Source organism: Eubalaena glacialis, chromosome 18, assembly GCF_028564815.1.
Source record: "Eubalaena glacialis isolate mEubGla1 chromosome 18, mEubGla1.1.hap2.+ XY, whole genome shotgun sequence".
NCBI lineage: Eukaryota > Metazoa > Chordata > Mammalia > Artiodactyla > Balaenidae > Eubalaena > Eubalaena glacialis.
Genome location: NC_083733.1, coordinates 66,721,258 through 66,748,398, shown reverse-complemented (window position 1 = coordinate 66,748,398; position 27,141 = coordinate 66,721,258). Strand labels below are relative to the sequence as shown.

Below are 27,141 nucleotides of genomic sequence, written 5' to 3'. Positions count from 1 at the left end.
GATGAAGAGTGGCCAGGAAGCCTGTGACACATTCAGGAGGCAGCCACTTCTCCGTAGCTGGACCCCTGGCTGGAGGTGGGGAACAAGGTGTAAAAGTGGATGCTGGGAGACTAACCTAGGGGATGCGGGCAGGCTTTTCCAAAGAGGGTATTTGAGCTGGGTCAGGACAGCTGAATAGGAGTTCAACAGGCAGAGAATCGTTCCAGCCAGCAGAAACCAGCAATTGTTAAAACCCCAGTGGTTGAAGGGGTTTGGGGAGTGTGTGGAGAAGGGCAGGACCAGAATGCACTGGGGATGAGGAGGTGAGAGACGAGGTTGGAGACGTAGGGACCAAACCACTCAGGTCCTCGAATGCCAGGCTATGGGGCTAAGACGGCGATGGGGCGCCAGAAAAGGATTTTGAGCAAGGGGTGGACTGGGGCATTGGGTGCTCAGAAGATCCCTCTGGAGTGAACTAGAGGACAGACTGGAGGCTGGGAGGTCAGGAGGAAGCCTGAGCTGGGAGGATTCAGAGAAAGAAACCAAAGAGAGTGGGGACATCTGCTAGATTCCTTTCCTGTGAGGCTGTTGCTGGGGTGAGGGGCAGGTTCCTGGCCCCTGGTACCCGGGTAGAGAAGGGACAGCAGTTGACACCGCCTGCTAAGAGGAGGCTATTTATACACTGGGCAGCATTATCACAATACACAGGGCTCCCGAGCGCAAGCACTTGCCCTAAATTGTCTCAATGCCCGTTCTCGGCCAATCCGAGAGCACTTCTCAGGAGACTCCATTATGGGCGGGCCGATTTATCTAACCGGACGGGGTAAGACCAAGGCTGGAACAGGTCGGCGATCCCAGGAGGGATCTACTTCCGTTGGTGGGGGCAGTCTGCAGAGTCCGTTCTCCCGCGGGGCTGCTGCCTGGAAACTTAGCAGAGGGGCGGGGAAGGATCAAATGACTTCCGTTTCCACCTCCTCTTCCATCCTCTTCTTTTGCTTCTTCATTACCGCCTCCAGCTCTGACACTTTCTCTTTGTCCTGGAGCGGAGATGGAAAATCAGGACGTTGGAGGCAGAGCCCTCAGCGCCCTCCCCCTCCGGGCTCGGGGACGAGCGCCTGCCTCACCTCCAGCAGCGAGCGCTGCACTGTGATCTGGCTGTACACGCGCGCCCCCTCCTCGGGGCTCAGCGCCCGAAACTTCTCTTTCTGCAGCGAGAATAGCTGCGCGCCGCTCAGTGCGCCTAGCGCGGCCACGGTCCTGAGCAGGGGCATCCAGGGCACAGTCAGGCCTGTTGGCCAATCACGGCTCAAGCCTCCTCAGCCCCACCAACCACTTTACGCCCGCTTAGCCCTTTGTCCAATCTGAGCAGCATTCTAGCTCTCAAGCCGGGGGGCGGCCGCTGCTGATGGCTCCTGAATCCCCATCCACCAATCATAGCGCGCCGTGGTGGGGGTGGGGGGGGGCTGCCTTCCAAGGGAGGCGGGGCTTCCCTGGAGACTCCAATCGGAGCCTGGAAAAACATGCCAATCACAGCCTGACAGTCATAGTTGCTATCAGACAGATCCCCGTTTTGGACCAATCCCAGTCTCCCGTGGTCTGCCATGCCCCCTCTGGGCCAATCGGAGCGCTCCGCCTCTAGCGCCGGTATCTCCGGATTCCCCTAGCCGGCACCTGCCAAACTCACCCTGAACTAAAGCCCTTGCCCTGCAGCCAGGCGCGGACCTCCGAAGCGTTGGAGCGCGGGCTGAGCTGCGGCTCCGGGGTGCGGGGCCCCGGGGCTGCGCGGCTGGGGCCCATGAGGCCCTGGGCCAGGCGTGCCTGCAGCTCCTCGTTGATACTGAGCATCTGGGAGAATTTCTCTGCAGGCGGGAAACCGGGAGGGAGGGCGGACTCAGGACGAAGGGCCCTGGGCTCAGAGGGTCGGGGACCTCCAGCGTCCTCGTGATGGGTCGGGAGTCCGTTTAATCTTTCTGAGCCTCGGTTTCTCTGCCTGGAAAGCGAGGACAAGGACCGCTCCCTCGAAGGGGTGCCCCCACCACTCACCCTTCTTGCCGGAGTCCAAGTTGTTGAGGCTCTCGCAGCTGTCCCTGGGAGACCGAGACGGAGCCGGAGCCTGGGTCCGCGCTGGTCGTGGACCGGGAGCCGGAGCCAGGGCCGGCGCTGGTGGGGGAGGGGGCGGGGGGGGAGGAGCCGGGGCCGAGGCTGGTGGGGGAGGGGGAGCCGGAGCCACGGCCGACATTGGTGGGGGAGGGGGAGCCGGAGCCACGGCCGGCGCTGGCGGTGGAGGGGGAGCCGGAGCCGGGGCCGACATTGGTGGTGGAGGGGGAAAGGGAGTGCTACTCTCCTAGAGAGGGGAAAAAGAGGAGAGCACCTGGATGAGAAAGAGGACTGAGTCCCAGTCCCCTTCGCCTGGAGGTAAATTTCCGAATCCTCAGCCACTTCCCCTGCCAGTGACTTTGACCCCTTATCCCCCACGCCTCTTGTTCCCAGGACGCAGGATCTGACCCCTAGCCCCTCTTCCCTCAAGACCCAGGCGTCTGCCCTGGCTCACCAGGCTGCGGCCCCCACGCGGCCCCGGGTGGGGTGTCAGGATATTATAGGGTACATATCCCTCCTGCCCCCTCTGGTCCCGAACCTTCCACCACTTGCGCTGGTCATCCAGGACCTGGAAGAGGTACAGGGGAGGGTTCAGAGGCTGTGTCTGTAGCTAGGGCTGGGTGGACTCCAAGCCCCTAGCCCCCGACCCCGTCCCCCACTCCTCTGACCTCCAGTATGTCCCACTGCTTGACGGGCAGCTCGCTGCTATTGCGCGCCTGGAAGTCATAATTACATAGGACCCACTTTCCCGCCGGCTCCAGCCCCTGGGGCTCAGCTTCTGGTTCCTGGTCTTGGTGACTGAGGAGAAGGGGAAGGGTTGGGGGGTAAGGAGGCAGCCAGCTCCACTGCTCTGGACTGTAGGGTGTTGGTGTGAGCTGGGGTTAAAGCCAAGCAGGGGTCGAGGCAGGGGAGGCAGGTTAATACTGTTAACAGAGGTTTGAAATTGGAATACCGGTTTGAATATATTGTGCTCCTTATGTGCCTGGCACCATGCAGTAAGCACATGATATGAGTACTAGCATCAGCTCCATTTTATAGGTGAGAGCATTCAGGCTCAGAGAAATAAAATGACTCTCCCCAGATTACACAGCTAGAGACAGCTGCTATTTATTGAGCATCTACTGTGTACTGGACTTATGCATAATAACTCATAAGCATAATAAAAACAATAGTTAACACTTATATAGCACTTATTACATGCCAGACACTGTTCAAAGTCTGCTACATATATTAGCTGATTTGATGCTAGAGACAACACTTGGTAGAATCATGAGTTTGGACCCCCTAGTTCCTTCCTCCCTCCAGAGACCCAATTATTATCTCCATTTTACAGGAAAGGAACAGTGATATAAAGTGACACGGTGATGTAAAGGTCACAGAGCAAGAAAGAGGTGTAGTCAGACTGGGACCCGGGCAGGCTGGCCCCAGAGCTCATGTCCTGAGTAATTCCATTCTACTTGCACACAGCTGGACGTGAACCTGAGTGCTCCCATGACCCTGAGCTCCTAACTGCTAGCCTGTACAACCTCACAGACTTCTCCCTCTTTCAGGGAGGGATTATTATTATTTCCATTCCCCTCCTGCCCCCCGCAAAGAACTTGAAGCGCAAAAAAAAAGGTGAGTTAAAAGCTGTGGGTGTCAAGCTCAAGATTCAGAAGCGCACCGAGAGGGGCGTCCGCTAGACCAGGCAGCTGGGGGGAGGGGGAGCAGACTTTTAGCTCTGACAACCCAGTAAAAGGCACCTCAGCCCGGATCAGGCCTACCTGTGCAAGGGAGAGGGGAGTCTTCAGGGCCGAGGCACCCCCTGTGTGGGGCCGGCGGCAGCTCCCAGCACGCCGCCATCTCTGCTGAGACTCTCTGCCCGAGCCCTCACCCAGACCCCCGTCTGCTCCTCCAGACCTGCTGCTTTGTTGTCTTCTCATCCCACGCAGCTTCCCTCCCATCTGCCCCGCGACTTGCCCAAGGAATCCTAGCTCCTCTAGGCCCTTCTTCCCCCGGGACCCAAGAGTCTGCACCGCCATTGCTTGTTGGAACTATGAATTTGCACCCCCAGTTCTTTCCTCCTCCAGAGACCTGGGAGTCCAGATCTCAAGCTTTAATTTCCTCGACCTTTTAACGCTTAAAAGGTCCCAGTGTGACACCCAGCAGGGACTGAGACAATTGCTCTAGAGCCTTGGGAAAGCAAGGGTCCAGCCTCCCAGCCTTTACCTCTCTCAGGAGCCCAGAGATACTACCACTTCCTAACTTTCCCAGAAACTTGCCCCTTGGCTCTTTAAGTCCCAAGCCTACTTCCCTGGGTCTCCAAGGTCCCAAGCACCAGACTTGAGCTCTTCTTCAAAACCTAGTATCTAATTCCCCCGCCTCTTCTCTCCAACACCCAGGACTCTGTCCATATAGGGACCCAGGCAGGGAGCTTCCCAGGCCCTGGGAAACCAAACTGCCTTCTTCCAGACCTTTGGGGATCTAGGGGTCCCTCTCAGACTTTACCCACTCCCAGCACCCTCCTCCCTTAGACCCTGGAATCTGGGCCTCCAGTTCCCTCCTCCCTTGAACCCAGAAGTCTGGGCCCCACTCCCTCCCTCGTTGATCCTCCCCCCTCTCCCAGCCCCGGCCCCTGCCTCATTGCCACCTCACCCACCTTCGAACAGCCGGGAAGACAAAAGGAAAAAGAAAAAAGGGGAAGCGGAGTCAGCGCTGGGAGCCCCCAGAACGCACCCCTCCTGGACCCCACCTGACCCGACTCACCCATTGACACTCACCCATTGACAGCGACCTGAGGAGCGCTTTGCTGCAGGAGATGAGAGCAGTAGATGAGCTGGGGCCAGGCCTGCGCCCCAGAATTCCCAGTCACGGCCCCTCTGTGTCACCTGGGGGAGCTTAAGCCTTAGCCTCACCTGCTGGCGCCGCCGCTCGTGCTGTAGCTGTTTCTCTACTGGGTCCTCCCAGGCGCGGCCCTGTGGGTCCGTGGCTGGGGGCTCCCAGCCGCTGTAGAACTCAGGTCTGTATGGGGGTCCCTCCTCTGAGGGTAGCTCCATCCTGCAGCCAAGGAGGGGCAAGGGATCCTCAGGGATCCTGGTCTGACCTCCCTGTCAGTAACTTCATGAAGTTTTCCCCCTCCCCTTAAGCCTTGTTCTATTCCAACAATTCTAATCTTGCCCCCTTTTGCCAAGCCCTGCCCCTGCCTCTAAGCTGCATCCATGACATCAACTATATTTGTAAATACCCTGATTCCATTCATGCTCCGCCCTGGCCTCTGAATCTCACCTCTGATTCCAAACCATGTTTCTAGCTACACACATCCCGTCCCTTTCCCCTAAGCCCAGCATCTAGCTCTGCACGTACTCCCTTGAAGCTCTCAGCCTCCAAGCGCAAAGACTGCGCCCCCTTTCCAAAACCACAGACCAAACGTTTCCTAAGCCCGCCCCTTCGGCATAGCCTCAATCCATTCCTCTAAGTCCTGCCTTTTATTCCGGTTTGAGTTTTTGAGTCTTTTCTTTTTTTTTTTAATCATGCTACGAAAAACCTAACTACCTAACGTTAAGATTTATTTCTGCAACTTTTTTAAACAGAGAAAACAACCCACTCCTTGGGGAAAGGTGAATGACTGAGAGGACAGGTCCTGGGTACAAATTACTACGACAGAGCCTGGAGTTGATAGGCCTGCCTAGGAGAGAACCACGGGCACTGCCACACCACCAAAGAGGCTCAGCAGACCGTTTCATACGCCACGCAAAGCTGCTGGCCTTCCCTCCAATCGGATCGTGGCATTTGACCTAGTCCCACCTGAACTTCAATTTCTTTGGCGACACACTCTAGCTAAGCCCCACAACTAACCTACCCTCCTAGCCCCATCTTTCCAACAGCCCCGCCACTTCCTCTCAACCCCACCCCTAAATCACCACGCCTCCTGCTTCCCAGCCCTGTTCCTCCAATCACCACGCTCCCAGCCCCCCGCCCCGCCCCTGGATCACCACGCCTCCTGCCTTCCAGACCTGTCTCTCCAATCACCACGACCCCAGCCCCCCCGCTCCGCCCCTGAATCACCACGCCTCCTGCCTTCCAGGCCTGTCTCTCCAATCACCACGACCCCAGCCTCCCAGCCCCGCCCCTAAATTGCCGCTCCTCCTGCCTCCCAGCCCCGCCCCTTACCCCGGTCGGGTCCAAGAGTCCCCCAACGAGGTCCAGAGCGTGTTTTCAAGTTGGGTGACGTTGTCCCACAGCAGCGCCACAGCCTCGGAAGTCAGATGCGGCCGCCGCACGCAGCTCGCAAACTGGGGGCCGCCCGAGGTGTCCACAATCTGGCAGGGGCGCAGGAGTGGGCAAGCTATCAGACCTTCTTGAAGTGGAACCCTCCTGCTGCAGGCAGCCCTGAGGGCTGAGGCCGGGGGTGTCTCACCATTTGCAGAGGTCCGAACAGGAAGTGCAGCAGTTCTGGGGAGGAGGGGTTGGCGATGTTGCCGCGCAGCCGGGCCTGTGGAGCCGGGGAGGTGCTGGTATTAGTGCGCGGACAGGTCAGGTTTGTTATTCCCCTCGCCCCCTGACGCCCCGGGATGAACGCGTCCTCACCAGCAAGCTGAAGGCGTACTTGATTTTCTGAAGCACATCGATGAACTCGGCCTCTGAGGGCGGCTTGGCCCGCAGCGTCAGGAGGCCCTCTGTGGGTAGAGAGGCAGGCGCGGTGATGGGGGACATGCAGACAGCGTCAGGCAGGGTCGAAGAGAGAGGCAGAGACCCAGTGAGATCGCGATAGGGAGTCAAACTGGCAGGGGGTGCAAGGGGAGACCCAAGGGAGAGGGTGGATATTTGGGAGTGGCCAGGAAGGGGGTGTTCAGGATTGCCACTCGGTGGCGCCTCCTCACCCCCGGCCTCCCGGTGCCGGGTCCTGCGGCTGCGCTCTCGGTGCTCCAGCACTCGGGTGGCCTCGGCAGACTTCTGCAGCCTTGATACGAAGGTCTCCACGTCGTCGAACACGTGGTTCAGGATGTCCTGGGGGGCAGAGCAGGGGGATGCGTGGGACCCCTGAATCTCGGACCCTCATCCCCCCCGCCCAAGCTCTCTCAAACCAAGAGCGCTTAGGCACATTCAGGCCAGGCCACGCCCTCTGATGCTTGACCCTGCCCCCATTCTGTCACCCCCCCCGGCCACACCCCCAGAAGTCTAACCAAGTCCCCAGAACCAAGCCCCACCCCCTGACAGAAGATTCACACCTGCAGCCAGTCCCGCCCCGGCCCTAGCCCCGCCTCACTCACCACTTCCCGCTCCGCCTGCAGACTGGCCAGGTCTGGGCCGCGGGGGCCCAGGTCCCGAGAGGCCGGGTCAGCGCTGCTGCAGACCTCCGCCCGGCCCGGCCTCCGCATCTCTTCAGTCTCTGGGATGGGGTCCGCCTGGGGTCGCCCGCGGCCCGCGGCCGGCTCCACCGTGTTGATCGCGGCGCGGACCGTCGGGCGGTGCTGCGGGGGCGGGGTCTCGGCGGCGGGAGAGGGGTGGCACTGCAGCTCCTTTCGCGTGGCCCTGCGGGGGAAGAAGGGGAAACTGAGGCTGGGCACACCGAGGGATCCGGGGAGGGGAGAAATTCGGGGCTTCAATCTGAAACACTGTGGCCCAAAGGAGTCAAACCTAGGCTCTCAGTGGTAGGGAGAAATCCGATATATGGGGGATGGGAGAGCACCTCTCCAGAGGGAAACTGAGGCAGAGGGAGGAGAAACCGAGGGGAGGGGAGTACACTTGCTACAGGGTTTGTTTGATTCCATTTAAAACTCGTTCTGCTCTAGGCTAGTGGTATCCACCGATTTCTCGGACGGGGAAACTGAGGCCCATATCCACCGATTTCTCGGACGGGGAAACTGAGGCCCAAAGAGGGGAGCCGGCCCCCAGAGACCTCCCCGTCGTCTCTTCTCCCCCGCTTGCAGTCCGGCCCCCTTACCTGAGCGCCGCCGCCCTGCGCTCCCCGCGGCCCGAGCGGTAGTTGTGCAGAGCCCCCTGGATGTCCTCTCGCATCAACTCCGCCTGCCAATCACGCCGTCAGGCCACGACCCCAACCCACCCACTGCCCGCCCAGGCGGCTCTCCGGATCGATTCCTCAGCTCGGCCCCAGACCACGTCCAGTCATCGCTTACGCACTGCGCCCACGCACGTCCACGCCCTAAACTCACACCCCGGCCCTTAAACTGTCCCTGCCTTAGGCCACTCCCCCAACCACGGAGGCCCCGTCCAGATGGCACTTCGCCCCTAGACCACACTCACTCCCATCCTAGTTCTGGCTGCTCCCCGAGACCCTCACTTCCATGTTCTGTCCACGTTCTGTCCGAGCTCTTAGCCTCCGTCTCCATTCTGCCCTCTCGTTCCTTCTCGACCCTACGTTCAATCTGTCCTCAAATCCCCCTCCCTCCCAGAGTTCCTTTACAGGTCGCGCCCCCTCCGCTGGCCCTGACCCCGCCTTTGCCGCACACCATGCCCCACGTCTTAGAGGCTCCGCCCCGTTGGAGGTCCGGCTCTGGACTCCGCCCAGTTTCAGCTCCGCCCCCGGAATCCGCAGGGTCTCAGCGCTGTCCTGGGCTGTGGCCCCGCCCCCGGTTCGCTCACCCCCAGACGCAGGCCCTGGAAGAAGTGCACGTCGGGCTGCGTGCGCTCGGGCTCCTGGCACACGAGCAGCATCAGTGAGGAGCTGTGGCCCGGCGGTATCACCGTGTCGCAACGCACGATGGCGCTCAGCGGGTACGACTCCAGCTCCTCCTGTGGGGTGGAGGGTGGGACAGCGGGTAAACTGAGACCCTGAGCCAAGGATACTCCCAAGTGGTGACAGCAGTGCCAGCAGTGCCAGCACGTACAGGCACTGCGCACGGCAGCCTCCACCCCAAGTTGAGGGGCCAGGGATAACACCCCTGTTTAATAGATGAGGCTAATGAGCCTCAGAAAGGGGGCGGGGCTCCCTTGCCAAAGTTTCCAGAGGAAGGACGTGCAGGAATCAAGATTCACACTCAGATCCCTGACGTCCCTAGGGCTCTCCATGCCTTGGCCGGCTCAGTCCAAGCTGCTCCTTCCACCCACGTGCCCCGTGGCACCTTGGAGACTGGGTCCAGCAGCGCAACGTGTTTGGGAGACACGCGCAGCAGCATGTCCTGGGCCCAGACGCGGCCTTGGCTGTCCATGAGGGCCAGCTTCCGCGAGGCGTCCTCCACCGTGTGCACGCCATCCTCCTCACCCAGGCAGAAGGTCACCAGGTGCTGGAGAAAGCAGTGAGTCCCAGGATGAAGCCAGGTGGGCTGAGAATCCCCTAGAATCAGCCTTCCAGCCTGCGACTAACCACACCTCCTCTGGGAAGCCTTCTCTGATCACCTGCCCCACCTCCTCCCAGTGCCCTTTGTGTGTCTTCGCTGGGTCTAGCTCTCCAGCTAGACCCCTTGAAGGCAGAGAATGGTCTGGATTATATCTAGTTCCTTCTAAGCAGCTCTACCTCCGTTAGAGCACCTGGCAATTTTGCTGGTACCTCTGGACCTTGTCTGACCCCTGCTCATCCAGGATTGCATCTGATTTGTCCCTGTGGTCCAACTATCCAGCACAGAAGTTGGTCCAGAGGAAAAGTTGGCAGATTCAAGTGGAATTGAGTTCCTCCACTGAATACCCACGTCTGAGGCAAGGCAGAAGAAGTCCATTTGGCAGATGAGCAAACTGAGTTTCCCATGTTCTTTCTGCTTGGAGGTCCAACTGCTTTCAACACCCCCATCTCCTCAGGCCTGCCTTGCCTCCTGCAGGACTCCCCATGGCAACACAGACCCCAGACTCACATTGACTGGATATTGGGAAACATTTGCCATAACCTCAGTGGAGTAACGCTTCCTCTGTTCTGTGGGGGGAGAAGGAGAATGGCTGCAGGAGACCCAGCTCCCAGCCCCTTCCCCCTCAGACTCAGGAGTCCAGACCCCCAGCCCCCTCCCCTCCAGACCCAGGAGTCCAGACCCCCAGCCCCTCCTCCCTCAGAAAAGGAGTCCAGACCCCCAAACCCTTCCCCCATCAGATCCAGGAGTTCGGGTCCTCAGTTACCTCCTCCCTCAGACCTAGTTTCTCTTGGCCCAGGGCTTCCTTGCCCCTCAACTCACCATAGATAGACTTGGCACTCCGTTTGGGAGAAGCTTCTGGGCTAGTGAAGGAAAAGAGGGGTGAGAGGGGCCATGGGAATTGGGGGCAGATCATGGGAGTTTTGAGTGCCAAGCAGAGCTTGTGAGGGCAGTGGGGAGCCATGGAGGGTTTTGAGCAGGGGAAGGCAGGGCCAGAGCTGGACTTTAACAAGTATGGCAGTGGTACTGGGTGGTGGTGGCGAGTGTGGTCTCTACTGTCACACAGACCTGGGTTCGAATCCCCTGTCAGCTACTGCTTTGTCATAAGACCCCGGGTGGGAGACAATCTCTCCTGCTTCAGTTTCCCTTTCCGTAAGACAGGGGTTAGTTACCCTATAGTGTCTGTCTGGTAGGTCTGTTGGGCGAATTCAATGAGATGATGCAGTTGGAATGTTGTGCAGCCTTAGTTACTGTTATTATCATTATTATGACGATGCAAAGGGCTTAACACACAGTAGTTGCTCAATGAACGGGATTTTTTTTTGTGTGTGGCTGCGCTGTGCTGCGTGGCTTGCAGGATCCCAGTTCCCCGACCAGGGATTGAACCTGGGCCACGGCACTGAAAGCGTGAAATCCTAACCACTAGACCACCAGGGAACTCCCAATAAATGGGATTTTTTACAGTAGCATTAGTATTGGGAGTAGATGGAAAGTTATCTTCTTCCCCTCCTACCCCCACGGTCCAGGTTCTTTTCAGCCAAATCCTTCTCTGTCTCTTGCCCTTGACCTCCTCTTCAAGGTCACTTTCTCTGAGAAGAATTCTCGAGTCCCCATTTCCACAGAAATAACAGAAGCTCAGAGCTTGGTTGGGGTCGGAGATGAGAGATGAAGGATGAGAAACTCTTTTAGTCAAACCTCTGCTCCTCATCCCGCTCTTGTCAGTCAAATCTCCCCACAATTTGATTACCTCTGGGCTGGAGAACTCATTCCCTTCCATCTCCCATGCAGCTATTCCCATGCTTCTCTCTTTATCCTTCTCCCTGCTCACTTCAGGAGACTTGACCCTTCATTATAAAAAGCCCTGAGTTTTTAGCAAAGGGTCAATATTTAATAATAAGATATAACAACTGGGAATTCCCTGGAGGTCCAGTGGGTAGGACTCGGTGCTTTCAGTGCCGTGGGCCCAGGTTCCATCCCTGGTTAGGGAACTAAGATCCCATATGCCACGCAGCACAGCCAAAAAAAGAAAAAGAAAAGGTAACAACGATAGCCTAGCAGTTCTCATGAGTTGAACACCTGCTGTTGGTCAGATGCTCTGCTAAGTCCTGTATGTGCATTAGCCGATCAAGCTCTCAAAATTGTCCCTGTTTCACGGAGGAGGGACTGAGGCTTGGAGAGGTGATGTCCTTTGGCCAGGGCCACACCACTGCTGAAAGCTAGCGCCTGGATTTGAACCCAGGTCTGTCTGCTTGGCAGCAGGAGGGAGGCAGCTCAGGTGGTCTTCGGAGTGTCCAGGCCTGGGCTGCTGTAATTGCCACCTGCGGTGTGGATGAAAGGGTGGGGGGGGGGGAGGGGGGGGCGGCCGGGGGACCTGGTGGGCGGGGGTCCTTACCCAGTGCTGGTGCTCATGGTGAAGAGAATGGGGAGCTCCTGCCACCTGGAGCCCTGCGAGCCAGCAAAGAGGTGAGGCCTGACCTGATCGCAGGACCTATGATTCCTGCCCCTCCCCGCTCAGACCAGGAATCCGGGCCCCCAGCCCCTCCTCCCTCAGACCCAGATGTCCAGGCCCTCAGGCCCTTGTCCCTCAGACCAGGAATCTAGACCTGCAGGCCCTCCTCCCTCAGACCAGGAATCCAGGCCCCCCGCCCCTCCTCCTTCACACCTAGTACACTGCCCCACCACCAGTTCCTCAGGGCTCCATACATGCAGCTCCCTAATCTATGTGTACTCCATTTTCCTTCCTCTACCCAGGGATCCTGTCTCCCTGTCTTCTAGCCTTTTACCTTCTCAGGGGCCCAGGAGTCCAGAACTCAGAGCTCCTTGTCCCTTGGAACTAAAGGGTTTTGACACCAAGTCTCCTCAGAGAACCATGCATCCAATTCTTCAGCCCCTACGACCCCATAGTCTTCCCTTAGGTGTTAGGGTCCGACCTCCAGCCCCTAGCTCTTCAGAACTAGACTTTAGTTCCCCCAGCCTTTCCTGTGTCTGGACCCAGGAGTCTGGGCCCCCTGCTCCCCTCCCCCAGACCCAGGAGTCCCCACCTCCAGCCCCTCCTCGCTAGGACCCAGCTCTCTTCCCTGGGCCCCCTCCTCACCTGCTGCTCAAGCTCTGTCAGACGGGAGGCTCTGAGCTCTTCCCTCCCTTCCAGACAGGGGCCTCTCCTTCCTGCTCACTCCCAGGGCCCTCCCTCCTCCGCATACCTGAGCACTCACCTGGTACAGCCTGCTGGAGTGGCCCCTGGGCGGGGCTGGCTGACAGACCCAGGGCGCCGGCTGGGATGTCCTCAGGGGAGCCAGAACGCTTATTGTCTCCATCACAACAGGAGAACAAGAACTACAGTAATTCGATGTCACACTCCTTCACGCGTCAGAAATACCCCCTTCGAATTCTCCTGGTACCTCTGCGAAGTTGATTGCTGCTTGTTCATGGTCAAGGTGGAAGGGTGGGCTTTGAACCCGGAGCCACCTTTCCATCTCCAGGGCTGGTGTCCATCCCTGCTCTGTGCACACCTCCTGTCTGGGGTTCCTATCTCCACCGGTGCCCTCGGCCCCCAGCCCTCCCCTTCCCTCCTCCTTTGGAAATGTCCCTCAGTAATTCCCGATGACGATGACAGTTAAGACTCAATGCCCAACACTGCTCCAAGGGCATCACAAAAATGAACAGGTTCCTCAGGCATAAAAATCTCCTTTCGAGAACTTCCCCTGTGCCATGGTCCTCGCTAACTGAGTTATACACACCGCTTCTTCCCCGAACCCAGTGAAGGGAGTGTTGGGGTGTCTCCATTTTGCAGATGAGGAAACTGAGGCTCACAAGGGCTCAGAGACTTGCTCAGAGTTACACATGCAGTGAGTGGTCTCCCTGCTGTCTTCCTCCCCAGTCCGGCCTCAATGCATGGACCCCATAGAAACCTAAATCAGCTTACGTCACTCCACTCTCAAAAGCCCTTGGTGGCTCCCCATTTCTCTGGATAAAAGAGAAGACCTTCTACAAGGCCTTAAGTGATGGTACCCTACCTCATCTCTTCCTTTGCTCCTTGAGTACCCAGATGCCATTCTGCCTCAGGGCCTTTGCACTTGCTGTACCCTTTGCCTGGAAAGCTCTTCTCATATCCTCAGATGAGAAGAGGCTTGCTCCCTCATCTTCTTCAGGTCTTTGCTTGAATGGCACCACCTCAGGGAGGCCTGGCTGGCAACCTTGTTTAACATGGAAGCACCTCTGACCCTTCCCTCCTTCAGAGTCTCTTCCCCCTCCCCCAACATTTAGTTTTTCTCCAGATCATTTATCACCCTGTAACACACTATATTACCTGTTTGTCTATTTTTTGTCTTCCCCATTAGAATGTAAGCTTCATGATGACAAAGACTATTGTATGTTCAGTCCCCCAGTGTATCTGCAGCATATAGAATAGGGTCTTGCACGTAGTAAGCACTAGAGTGACATTTGTTGAATTACTGAGTTTTTGCATTTGGTGCACTCATGTGCATTATTGCTTCACTGAACACATGTTGACCCCGCAGTCTATACTAAGAGAGGCTGGAAACCAGAGAAGGCACATCCTTGTCCTGGATTGATGGGGAAGAAAGAACAGACAGAAAGAGAGAGAATCATATTGTGTGGTGTGATGGTGAAGAGCCCAGGTGGGTGTGGGTTCGGGTCCTGTCTTTGCCACTTAATAATTTTGGTAATACTTATTGTGTGCTTATATCCTCTTCTGAGTACCTATGTGTGTGTGTGTGTGTTTGTTTGTATAAACCTCACAACGTCCTATGAAATGGGTTCAATTATCCCCATTTTATACATGAAGAAACTGAGACATATTCAAGTTAAGTAACTTGTCTATAATCACACAGCTAATAAGTGGTAGAGATGGTTGAACCCAGGCCATACAGTTTAGACACTGCATCTTGGTTGTTACTCTGTGCCACCACCTCATGGTCCAGGCCCCTATCTAGCTGTGTGACCCTGGGCAATTACTTCACCTCTCTGTGCCCCAGTCCCCCATCTGTAAAATGGGGATAACAGCACTGGGAAGATTAAAGGAGGTTATGGAGAGCTCTTAGTACAGTACCCGATGAAGAGAAAATCCTAGGGAAGAAGTGTTAGCAACCACATTGATGAGGTCTTTCTTTCCACAGGTCCTATAATGGCAGATGCTAAGGGTGCCTTGGAAGCCTGGAAGCGGCTGCTCAGAGGGTCAGGGCAGGCTTCCTGAAGGAGGAAGGGTGCGGTGGCCAGAGCTAAACCTGAAGGGCAAGTTTGGCAGCCCCAGGTGGCCTGGAGGAAGAGGGAGGAGTGTTCCAGGCCAGGAGCCACCTGAGCCATGGAGGGGAGGGCCATCTAGCCAGCGAGTGTGCTGGGCACTGCTGGGCACAGAGACAGAGTGACCAGCTGGGCGAGTAGCCACTGCCCCCCTCCTCCGTGCAGCAGGGAGAGGGTCCTGTGCTCTTCTGTGTCCGGCTTCTGTCACTCTGTGTCCCTGGCGCATCCATGCCACAGATGTTTTCTGAGCTTGGCCCTGCCTGGTTTGGAGTCCGAGAGAAGGAGCAGACCCTTTACTCTCTGTGAGGCAGACGGGGCTGGTTCTGGTACCCCACTGATAGAGAAGACAGAGGCTCGGAGTGGGGAGGCCACTAGTCCAAGTCTCAGTGGCTCTGGGCCATGACAAATGCAGATCTGGCTGAGCCCAGGCCCTTTCTTCATGTGCAGGTGGAGAGAAGTGTCCTTGTAAAGGCATTCAGTGGGAGTAGGGGGCCAGGAGTCCTGGGTCTGAGGGAGGAGGGGCTGGGGGTCTGGATCCCTGGGTCTGAGGGGGGAGGGGCTGGGGGCCTGGGCCCTGGGTCTGAGGGGGGCCTGGTCCCTGGGTCTGAGGGAGGAGGGTGGTGGAGCACAGGCGCCCCCAGGCCTCACCGACAGCAGCTCCTTCGTGCTCCAGAGCAGCAGGTGAGACCAAAACCCGAGCCTCCGCCCTCATTCAGGGCCCAGGGCCTCCTTCCTTCTTCCCTGCCACAAAGGAGGCGCCTCCCTCTCTCCAAACCATAGCACGTGGTTCCCAAATACCAGTGGAGGCTCACACCCCTGCAGAGTCTGACGCAGTGAGCCCTGGGTGGAGGCGCTCACCCGGGGGAACCTGGCACCAAAACACCGACAGTAGAGCGCCTTTTACTGAGTGAACTTTAGGACTCTGTGGGTCTGAATTTGCCTTTAGGACTCTGTGGGTCTGAACTGGGATAGCTTTGTTTTGGGGGAACTGGATTGTTTATTCTCTCTGTTGGGAGATCCCAGGAACCAAACAGAATTCTCACTGCTGCTTGTTAAGCCAAGATCCTCTGTATGTCATATCTGAAAGCACCCCATCTCTTCCCTCATCCTCCTCGCCCAAGGCATGCCCCCCACATCTGTCCCCCAACTGTAGGATTTGCTGATGAATTCCTAGGACAAGGAGGGAGGTCGAATTCACAGGTCTGGCAGCTTGTTGGGGCAGGGCATATAAATAAGATGGGAGCTGGGTCTCAGGGAGATATATTTACTTACATATTTGTCCATTCATTCATTCATTCAATAAATGGTCCCTGAGACCTAATTGTGCCTCATCCTTTGCCCTCAAGAAGTCAGGTCGATTGGGGAAATAGACCCTGCTGGCACCCACAGTAACAATTCACAGTGACATGTGCACTGCTGGAGGTGGCAACAGGGCATTGAGTGTCCCCAGAGGAGACACTTATTCCAACTTTGTGGTGGGTATGTGAGGCAGTCAAAGAAGACTACCCAGGTTAAGTGATAACTGGATGGGGTTCTGAAGGATGAATAGGAGTTCACCAAGGAAGATGCAGCAAGGAATGATATTCTAAGCTTGGGGAGTGGCGTATGCAAAGTCCCAAAGTCATGTAGTAGCAAATACTCAAGCACCTACTGTGTACAAAGCACGTTCTAAGTGCTAGACAGACAAAACCCCTGCCCTTGTGTTGTTGTCATTCTAGCGGGTGTGGTGGGGAGACAGAAGATAAACAGGTAGGGACACACACGTGAATAAGACTTTCAGATTGTGGTAATCTCTGTGGAGGAAATAAATGTGAAGAAATGGAGTGACTGAGGGGTAGGCAGGTGTGGCCACTTCTGGTGAGGTAGTCAGGGATGGCCTCTCTGACGAGGTGGCATGGGAGCCTTGACCTGAATTTCAAGATGGAGCCAGGAATGCAGAGAGGGTTTTAGGCAGAGGGAACACCTTGGGGAGGCTGGGCAGGTGGGGGTGTGGCTGGCCAGAGGACATGAGACTGGAGACAGCTATGAGGATGGTCATGATGTTGGTGTTGACCATGACAATTGCAAAGGATAGGGTAGCCAAACTTCAACTCAAATGCACTTGCCCCAAGCCTGAGTCTCAAGAAGCTCCCTGTCTGGGTGGGGAGGTGACTCAAACATGGGTTGCCTGAAACGTGCCATAAACGGAGGTCGCTCCGGCAGTGTGGAAGCTCGGAGGAGTTCTTCCTGGGACCTAAGGGGTTAGAAAAGGTTTTTCCTTGAAATTCCTCTGAGACCGGCTGGCCTTGGAGAGGGGGCGGGGAGTAGCACCAGGAGGGTGAGTCTAAAAACTGGCCTGGCCAGAGGAGGGAGGCTGGTGGCCAGCTGTTTATTCTCTGGGAGGGATCCAGGGCGGATTTGTCTCCTGAAGCTGGAGGCATTTGGCTTCCATGTTGGGGGCCTGCATCCAGGAGGAAGTGATGGGGAAAGGGCTCCAGACAGACTTGAGTCTGGATCCTGGGTTGAAGCAAGTGACTTTGCTCTCTGAGCAAGTGACTCTCCGATTATTCTCATTTCTTCCTCCCTAAAAGGAGCATAAGCCCTGGTACCTGCTGTAAAGGCTGGTGGGAAGATGAGGTGTGAAAAGACGTGTAAAGTGCTTAGAGCAGCTCAGTGCTCAGCCAACGGATGAAAAATAGACAAAGGAATAAATCAATAACTAAATGACCAGGTCCACATGTGATGACAAGGGCTGGTTCTGCAGACATGCAGCTCTGCATCCCAGTGCCTGATCTGACACCTCAAGCAATGGACAGCCTCCGTCCTAAGCTTCCAATGACCATTCATTTATTCAGGACATTTATCCATTCATTCAACAAATGTTTATTAACCATCCCCTCTACACCAGGCACTGTTCTAGGTGCCAGGGAGCTCAATGGCCCCAGACCTGTCCTTATGGAGTTTACATTCCTGTAGAAAACAAAATAAAAAAGTAAATGTGTAGAATGTCACATGGTGGTCGTAAAGCAGGGAAGAGCACCAGGGAGGTCCAGCATGTGTTTGGGGGGTTTTATTGGTTGGGGAGGTCCTCCTTGAGACTATGATATTTGAGTGAATCTCTGGAGGGAGTGAGGTGTGAGCATATCTGGGGACAGATTTTCAGGCAGGGGCAAGGGCCAGTGCAAAGGTCCTGAGGTGAATGCTCACACAGCAAGGCTAGTGTTTATGGAGCAGAGTGTTGAGGGCAGAGGGGTAGGACATGAAGTCAGAAAGGTGATGGGGGTGGATTGTGGGTTCCCAGGGTCACTCTAAGGATCAGAAATTGACGGTACAATAGAAGTGTTTTGATCAAATTTTTTAAAACAATTTACCTGAAATTAACCATCTTTTTTTTTTTTTAAGATTTTTTTGATGTGGACCATTTTTAAAGTCTTTATTGAATTTGTTACAATATTCCTTCTGTTTTATGTTTTGGTTTTTTGGCCGCAAGGCATGTGGGATCCTAGCTCCGCGATCAGGGATCGAACCCGCACCCACTGCATTGGAAGGCGGAGTGTTAACCACTGGACCGCTAGGTAAGTCCCTGAAATTAACTATCTTAAATTGAACAACTGAATAGCATTTAGTACACTGACAATGTTATGCAACCATCATATCCATCTAATTCCCAAACATTTTCACCCTCCCCAAGTAAAGTCCATACCCATTAGAAGTCACTCCCCATTCCTTCCTCCCCACAGCCCCTGAAAACCACCATTTGCTTTCTGTCTCTGTGGATTTGCCTGTTCTGGACATTGCCTATAAATGGAATCATACAATATGTGACCTCATAGTGTTTTTGAGGTTCATCTATTTTTTTTTTTAACATCTTTACTGGAGTATAATTGCTCTACAATGGTGTGTTAATTTCTGCTTTATAACAAAGTGAATCAGCCATACGTCTATGTTGTATTGGTCCAGTGTTGAAATAATTTCAGACTTGTAGAAAAGTTGCAAAAGCATACAGAGAAAACCTCTGCCGGGTTTCTGTACATTTTTTCCTTTGTAATTAATAAGTATCTTGTGGAGAGCTACTTTGAGACTATGTAAATATCCTGTGTGTCATGAAACTTTAACTCATTAGTTTTGGCATCTACGGATGCTTCGTGCCTGAATCGATTATGATCAAGATGGTTCCCCAATGGCAATTGAGTTAAGTTTCAAAAGGATTCCCTAATTTCTGTGTGGAGAACAGGGGGAAGCAGGGAGACCAGCTAGGAGGCTTTCATACTAATCCAGTGAGAGATGGTAGCAATGGACATGCTGAGACGTGGTCAGATTTTTGGATATATTTTGTAGGAAGAGCTGGCAGGTATTGAGAGAAAAAGAGGAGATAAGCATGACTCCATGTTTTGCTCTAGGCAATGGGAAGACTGGAGTTGCTATTTTTTGAGATGGGATCGCTGCTCTAACAGAAAGACCTGGACTGCTAGTGGCTTAAATCGGGTTGAAGTTTATTTATTGCAGTTGATCCAGGGCCCATTTGGCAGCTCCATAATCATCAGGGACCCAGGCTCTTTCCATCTCATTACTCTGGCAAAATAGGGCTTCCACCTCATGGTCCAAAATGGCTGCCTCAGGTCCTGCCATCAGATCTGCCTTGCAGCCAGAAGAAAGGAAGAAAGGGGGCAAGTGTCTTTTCATTTTGAGTACCCATGTCCTTTTTGCTCACATCTCGTCTAAGTCAGAACTTAGACACATGACCACAGCTAGGTGCAGAGGAGGCTGGGAAATGATTCTTTGTTCTAGGTGCTCATGTGCCCAGCTATAAACCAGTGGCTCTAGTATTATGAGCAAGAAAGGAAAAATGCATGTTTGGGGAACAACTAGTCAACTTTCCCTAATGGGTCCTGAATGCTGCTCTTCCTACATCCCTTATGTCCCTCTCCAGTCCGTATTCTACATCTCACCTGGAAACAAAATTCCTAAAACATAGATCTGCTCATGACCTTCCATGGCTCATTCCTCTTTCATGGGTCTCCAGTATCCTCTGAATTAAAGCCAAGCTTCTCAGCCTGGCATTTGAGCCATAATCTGGCTCCACCTTCCAACCACTCCAGCCTCATTCCTTCCACCCCATCCACACCTTACACTCCCACAAAATCCGCACATACCCGTGTGCTACCTTTTCCTTAAGCTGATCCCACAGTCTGGAGCATCCTTTCTGGCCTGAGGAAATCCTTTCTGTTTGTATCACTGCGATACACAGTGCCATGTGCACAGGGCTTGGTGGAGGCGACATATCTCTGCTCTACATGGTGACAATGGGGATGGTTTGGAAGCTGGGGCAGTGTCTTGGATGGAAAGGCTCAAACAGCTGGAGCATGGACCAATTAGGGCTCCTCCACCATCTGACCTTTTCTCTATGTAGTCTGTCCAGCATGGTAGCTTCAAGGTAGAGAAACGTGTTTCTTACATGTCAGATAAGGGCCCTGAAAATGCATGGAGAGAAAGAGAGAGAGAGAGAGAGAGAGAGAGAGAGAGAGAGAGAGAGAGAGAATGACTTGGGTATGATAAGCCCTCTGATGGGGGAAGAGTCCTCTCAGTACCTGGAACAGCACTTAACGTTTATCAGGAATTTATTAACAACTTCAACAATGATAAAGGGATGCATGGCTTACCTGGTAGCCCGAAGAGATATTCTAAACACCTTGGGTGCATATGGGAATCACGTAGGAGGTCCTCAGAGGAAGGAATTTGGATGCATTGTTCTGTTTATAGTAACAACATTACAGCCATCAATGCTCTGGCATTTACTGTGGGTTAGATCTTTGTCATGAATTACTTTCTGTCATCCTTCCAAACTTTGTGACAGGGGCCAGCAAACTGTGGCCCACCACTTGTTTTTGTAAATAAAGTTTTATTGGAACACAGCTCTGCTCATTTGTTTGTATACTGTCTGCGGCTGCTTTCCTGCTGTAATGGCAGAGTAGTTGCAACAGGGACCAGATGACCCCAAAAGCTGAAATTATTTGCTATCTGGTCCTTTGCAGAAAATATTTGTTAACTCCTGCCCTAGAGGTAGATGATATTAGGAGACCAGTTTATAAAAGAGAAGAAAAAGGCTCAGAGGGGGATGCTTTATTCGAGGTTGAGAGAGTCAGCGTCCGTACTTTTTATTTTTAAAAAATTCCCTTATTTTTAATTGTGGTAAACTACACATGCCATAAAATTTACCATTTTAGAGGACTTCCCTGGTGGTTCAGTGGTTAAGACTCCGCGTTTCTGTTGTATGGGACACGAGTTGGATCCCTGGTCGGGGAACTAAGATCCCGCATGCCACTTGGCGTGACCAAAATAAAATAAAATAATAAATGAAATTTTTAAAAATTTACCATTTTAACCATTTTTTAGGGTCCAGTTTTATGGCATTAAGTGCATTCACCTTGTTGTGCATCCATCACCACCATCCATCTCCAGAACATTTTTTGTCTTGCAAAACTGAAACTCGGTCCCCATTAAAAAACATCTCCCCATTTCTCCCCCAACCCGCGCCCCAGGCAACCACTATTCTACTTTCTGTCTCTATGACTTTGACAACTCTAGGGACCTCATATAAGTGGAATCATACAGTATTTGTCTTTCTGTGACTGGCTTATTTCACTTAGTGTAATGTCCTCAAGGTTCATCCATGTTGCAGCCTGTGTCAGAATGTCCCTCCCTTTTAAGGCTGAATAATATTGCACTGCATGTATATATCATGTTTTGTTTGTCCATTCATCCATCAATGGACACTTGGGTTGCAGTACCTGTGCTTTTAACCTCTGCCCTCCACTCCTTCTTATGGATGGTTTCACCTGAATAAGGAATAAACCTTATTCAGATGAGAAAATGCAGATGAACAAAAAGCAAAAAACAATAAAATCACCCATCATCCTGCCTGGCAGAGACCCCATGCAGAATATTATAGTTTTTTTACTCTAAAAATATGCACATTAATATATAAGCTTAAAAAAGAGAATCAGCCTGCTTTTTCCCTCCCGCCCGTATTGGTATTTAATGAAGGAACTCGGGATGTTCTTAAATATCTGAGCCTCATAAAGCTATAGACAGTCTACCCAGGAACACATATAGATGAATTAACTTTTACTGTCAGTGTCAGGAGATCTGTGAGGGAAGGGAACTTGTCTGACTTGTTGCTAAATTCCCAGTGTATAGTTCAGTGCCTGGGACACAGTATGTGCTCATTAAACAATTTTTTAGAAGGACTGTAGGGAATAGGAGAGAGTAGGACCATTCTCCTACTGATAGACATAGATGTTGATTTTTATTTGTGCCAGTGTCTCGCTATTACAGAGAAACAGGGCTGTGAGGAACATTTTCCTATGTTTCTTTCCCAATGACCAATTATTCTCTTAGCATAAATTCTTCCAAGGGGAATGGCTGGGTCAAAGATTGGCACTGATGGGACTTCCCTGGGGGCACAGTGGTTAAGAATCCCCCTGCCAATGCAGGGGACACAGGTTCGAGCCCTGGGCCAGGAAGATCCCACATGTCACGGAGCAACTAAGCCCGTGCGCCACAACTACTGAGCCTGCGCTCTAGAGCCTGCGATGCACAACTACTGAGCCCGCATGCCACAACTACTGAAGCCCATGTGCCTAGAGCCCGTGCTCTGCAACAAGAGAAACCACCTCAGTGAGAAGCCCATGCAACACGACGAAGAGTAGCTCCTGCTCGCCTCAACTAGAGAAAGCCCACGTGCAGCAACAAAGACCCAATGCAGCCAAAAATAATAAATAAATAAATGTTTTTTAAAAAAAAAAAGATTGGCACCAATGGTTTTGCCATGTATTACTGAATGGCCTTTTAAGAAGGCTGTTCTAATTGACACTTCTACCAGCAGGTATGTATACCTGTTTTACCACATCCTTGCCAACACTGGGTATTATCATTGCTTCTATCCTGCCACTATGACAGGTGAAAAATATTATCTTATTATCATAATGAGCATTTCTTTGATTCCCTGTAAGCCTGAGTAGTTTCATGTGCTTGTTGACTTTCTTTCTTTGCAAATTGCTGCTCATATCATTTGCCTATGCTCCCCTCTCTCCCTGTTGGGGGTGAGACTTTTTTTTCTTATTGATTCATAAGAGCTCTTTACATATGAAGGATACTAACTGTCATTTTTGTGGGTAAGAGGAGACAGAAGTTGACAGAGGGGAAGTCACTGCTCAAAGTACACACCTAAGAAGAGGTGGAGCAGGAAGTTGAAACAAGATCTGTCTAGATCCATGCCTGGGGTTCTGTACAGCCTCTGTGGAACCTTCCCCTTTCCCAGGTCTTGCCCACTAATATCCCAGGAGCTCTGAGTTCCCATAATCTCAGGAAGGGGAGAAATGGTTCGCCAGACCCAGCCACACTTTCTACATCCCCAGCAGCAAACCTATTCTCTGCTTTGTTGTGCAGATTAAATATTTGGCATGTACTAGGTACTTAATAAACAGTAGCTGGTATTATTGCTTGTTTTTTTAATTATCTTCTCTTCAGACACGTCTCTTGCCAGCTGCCCACCCTTTCAAGCCAACCTCCTACCATCCCAAGCAACCTGCCTCACGACTCCTAGGCTTTGCATATGCTATTACACCTGTCTAGTTGTCCCTCTCCACTCAGCCCACTTGAAGAACTCCTACTCATCCTTCAAAACCCTATTTTGGTTTCCCCTCCTCTGGGAAGCCTTCCCTCACTCTTAGGCTGAGTCTCCAATCACAGATCCTGGATCCTGGCTGTTGCTTTCCCTTTGGGTGCCCTGTTGTGTTTCCTGTGTCCAGGAGGGATTATATGACTCACTGCTGGCACTGCTGCCCCAGGACCTGCAGGCTTCTTGAGCCCTCTGCATCATCACCCTCCTTGGGGCCCTGCTCAGTCTGCTGGTCCACCTTGCTGGGGCCAAGTGCACCGCCTGTGTGGAGAACAAGGACTCCAAGGTCCATTTGGTGCTCACCTCTGGGATCATCTGTGTCGTCTCAGGGGTCGTGACCCTGATCCCCATGTACTGGAGAGCCCATACCATTATCCAGGACTTCTGCACCGCTCCCTGATGGCTGAGGCCCCAAAGCAGGAGCTGGGAGCCTCCCTCTGTCTGGGCTGGGCAGCCTCTTGTTGCTGGGTGGGGGGCTACCATGCTGCATCTGCCCCTCTGGGCGGGGGAGTCCCGGGGCTCCAGCCATTACATGGCCTGATACTTGGCATCCGCCCCACATACCTCCTCTCGCAGTCCCTCCAAGTTCCCCACTAAGAATTATGTCAATTTGGGTAGGGGAGCAGGGGCTCCCACGACAGTGGAGCCTAACTCTCTGAGCTGGAGCCACAGAGATGGTGATTTTCTTTTTAATTAATTTGATTTATTTTTAAAATTTATTTAATTTTATTAAACAATTTTAAATTGAAGTATAGTTGATTTACAATGTGTTAATTTCTGCTGTACAGCAAAGTGATTCATCTACACACACACACACACACACACACACACAAACACATATATATACATTCTTTTTTTAATATATTCTTTTCCATTATGGTTTATCATAGGATATTGAATATAGTTCCCTGTGCTATACCGTAGGACCTTGTTGTTTATCCATTCTATATATAAAAGCTTACATCTGCTAACCCCAACCTCCCACTCCATCCTTCCTCCAACCCCCTCCCCCTTGGCAACCACCAGTCTGTTCTCTACGTCCCTGATTCTGTTTCTATTTCATAGATACGTTCATTCGTGTCATATTTTAGATTCCACATATATTAAGTGATAGCATATGGTATTTGCCTTTCTCTTTCTGACTTACTTCACTTAGTATGGTAATCTCTAGCTGCATCCATTTTATTTATGTATTTTTTATACAATTTGAAAAAAATAAATTTATTTATTTTTGGCTGCAATGGGTCTCCGTTGCTGGGCGTGGGCTTTCTTTAGTTGGGGCGAGCGGGGGCTACTCTTCGTTGCAGTGCGCGGGCTTCTCATTGCAGTGGCTTCTCTACATTTATTTATTTATTTATTTATTTATTTATTTTTGGCTGTGTTGGGTCTTCGTTTCTGTGCGAGGGCTTTCTCCAGTTGCGGCGAGCGGGGGCCACTCTTCATCGCGGTGCGCGGGCCTCTCACTATCGCGGCCTCTCTTGTTGCGGAGCACAGGCTCCAGACGCGCAGGCTCAGTAGTTGTGGCTCACAGGCCTAGTTGCTCCGCGGCATGTGGGATCTTCCCAGACCAGGGCTCGAACCCGTGTGCCCTGCATTGGCAGGCAGATTCTCAACCACTGCGCCACCAGGGAAGCCCTGAAGTGGCTTCTCTTGTTGCAGAGCATGGGCTCTAGGCGCGCCGGCTTCAGTAGTTGTGGCACACAGGCTCAGTAGTTGTGGCTCGCAGGATCTAGAGCTCAGGCTCAGTAGTTGTGGTCCACGGGCTTAGTTGCTCCGCGGCATGTGGGATCTTCCCGGAGCAGGGATCGAGCCCGTGTCCCCTGTACTGGCAGGTGGATTCTTAACCACTGCACCACCAGGGAAGCCCCTATACAATTTTTAAAATACAATTTGTAAAGGCTCCACTGCATTTACAGTTATTACAAAATATTGGCTACATTCCCCATACATTGTATTTGTACAATAAATACATCCCTGTAGCTATCTAACACCCAGCAGCTATCCCACTCGCCCACCCCTATATTGCTCCCGCCCCCCCACTGGCAGCCATTTGTTTGTTCTCTATGAGATGGTGATTCATGACAGCTTTGGGGTTGTTTTTATCCCTTGTTTTTGCTTTTTATTTTGCAAAGTGTGTGTGTGTGTGGTTAATCCATTTGATAACCCACTTGGGCTCTGCTACTGGTATTCCTCATCTGTGGATGATGGAGCCAAGAGGTGATGCTTCAGAGTTTCTAGGTTTTCTCCACCCCGGACATCCCCATCTTAGAGACCAACCTGGAGCTTGCTGTCCAGGTGCTTTCATCCTGTCCCCAAGAGTTCCTGCTGTTGCTGGGGGCAGGGCCTCCCTAGACTTGTTGGGACAAGCCTTCCCTTCCTGGTCAGAACTCTGGAACCCCCTGGGGCTCTTGAGCCTCATGTAGCTCTGAGGAAAGTGGGTGATAAGTTACCAAAGAACTGCCCACCTCCAAGACTTCTGGATCCTCCATCCTGAGTGCTGTGCTGACCCCTGACCCTCTCATCTCCAGCTCTGTACACTTCTGCCATGTCCTGCCCCCACTCACCAGTTTTAACTAAATAAGCATGTTTTGTCTTGCTAAAAAAAAAAAAAAACCTCTTGGGACATGTGGAAACAATTTGTCAGTCAGATATTTGTCATTTTGTAAGTATTCTGAAGTATGCCTGTGGATTGTTGACAAACCTGATCCAATCATAAATCAAATGAGTTACTTGGGGTCAAATAATTTCCAAAACAAAATTATGCAAATCTTTTCAGTGTTTTTTTTCAGCTTTATTGCACTATAATTTACATGCAATAAAATTCACTATTTTTAAGTGAACATGCTGATGAAATTTGACAACTATCAAACCCCCCTTTCCAAACCCCCCAGAAGTTCCCTTTGCAGTAATCACTTCCCCCACCCCCTCTGCCCTTGGTAACCACTGATCTTCATTCTCTCACTATAGTTTTGTTTTTCCTAGATTGTCATGTAACTGGAATCATACATATTGTGTAAATACCAGTAGTTCATTCCTTCTTTGGGGGGGGGGGGGGAAGGGGCCCGCACCACAGGGCACGTGGGATCTTTGTCGACCAGGGTTTGAACCCATGCCCCCTGCATTGGGAGCTTGGAGTCTTAACCACTAGACCATCAGGGAAGTCCTCATTCCTTTTTATTGAGTACATTGTATGAAGTTATTATAAATAACTTATCCCTTTAGCTGTCGATGGACATATCAATTACAAAATTGGGTTGCTTCCAACTTTTGGGTATTATAAGTGGGATGGGTTGAATTGCCTCACCCCTCTCCCCCCACAAATTCATATGTTGAAATCCTAATCTGTAGTAGACCACAGAATGTGACGTTATTCGGAAATACGGTATTTGCAGCTGTAATTAATTAAGATGAGGTCGTTTTGAATTAGGGTGAGCCTCTCCTCAGGCCCAGGAGTCCCGATCCCTAGCCCTTCCCCCCTCAGACCCAGGGGTCCAGGCCCCCAGCCCCTCCTCCTTCAGACCCAGAGTGTATGCCCCCATGTCCTCCTGCCTCAGGACCCAGGAGTTTGGGAACCTCCCAGGCTAGTAGGTCTTGGATTCTGAGCATTGAAATGATCAAATTGTCCCAGAAAGTCTACGAGGAACACATATATTTATGTTCCTTATTTATTTTTATTGCAGTATAGTTGATTTACAATATTATATTAGTTTCAGGTGTACAACATAGTGATTCAAAATTTTTATAGATTATATTCCGTTTACAGTTTTTATAAAATATTGGCTATAGTCCCTGTGCCGTACAGTATATCCTTCTAGCTTATTTTATACATAGTACTTTGTAAGGAACATATTTTTAGAAGAGGAAACAAGCTGA

General features: G+C 52.4%; 1 protein-coding gene and 1 pseudogene across 1 annotated transcript; one reads left to right on the top strand and one right to left on the bottom strand.

The window, feature by feature from the left end:
• Window positions 1–651: 651 nt before the first annotated feature.
• EPS8L1 (EPS8 signaling adaptor L1) lies at window positions 652–12,531 on the bottom strand. The gene is made up of 20 exons (XM_061173765.1): window positions 12,445–12,531; window positions 11,743–11,795; window positions 10,173–10,213; window positions 9,861–9,919; window positions 9,138–9,299; window positions 8,659–8,808; window positions 8,000–8,082; window positions 7,326–7,587; window positions 6,936–7,062; window positions 6,643–6,731; window positions 6,473–6,547; window positions 6,226–6,374; window positions 4,971–5,112; window positions 4,836–4,864; window positions 2,745–2,874; window positions 2,531–2,644; window positions 2,023–2,323; window positions 1,664–1,838; window positions 1,104–1,236; window positions 652–1,016 (listed from the first exon to the last, which is right to left on the bottom strand). The coding sequence occupies exons 2-20, from the start codon at window positions 11,757–11,759 to the stop codon at window positions 930–932; spliced, it is 2,325 nt and encodes a 774-aa protein (XP_061029748.1). The 5' UTR covers window positions 11,760–11,795; window positions 12,445–12,531; the 3' UTR covers window positions 652–929.
• On the top strand, window positions 11,758–26,853 carry LOC133077779 (claudin-6-like; annotated as a pseudogene).
• The last annotated feature ends 288 nt before the right edge of the window (window positions 26,854–27,141 follow it).

Excerpts from the sequence above, each read along its gene's own strand:
- EPS8L1 (XM_061173765.1), bottom strand. Across the intron at positions 9,920-10,172 it reads GAGTGCCAAGTCTATCTATG|AACAGAGGAAGCGTTACTCC; the intron begins GTGAGTTGAGGG and ends CTCCCCCCACAG. Across the intron at positions 9,300-9,860 it reads TTTCCCAATATCCAGTCAAT|CACCTGGTGACCTTCTGCCT; the intron begins GTGAGTCTGGGG and ends TGCTTTCTCCAG.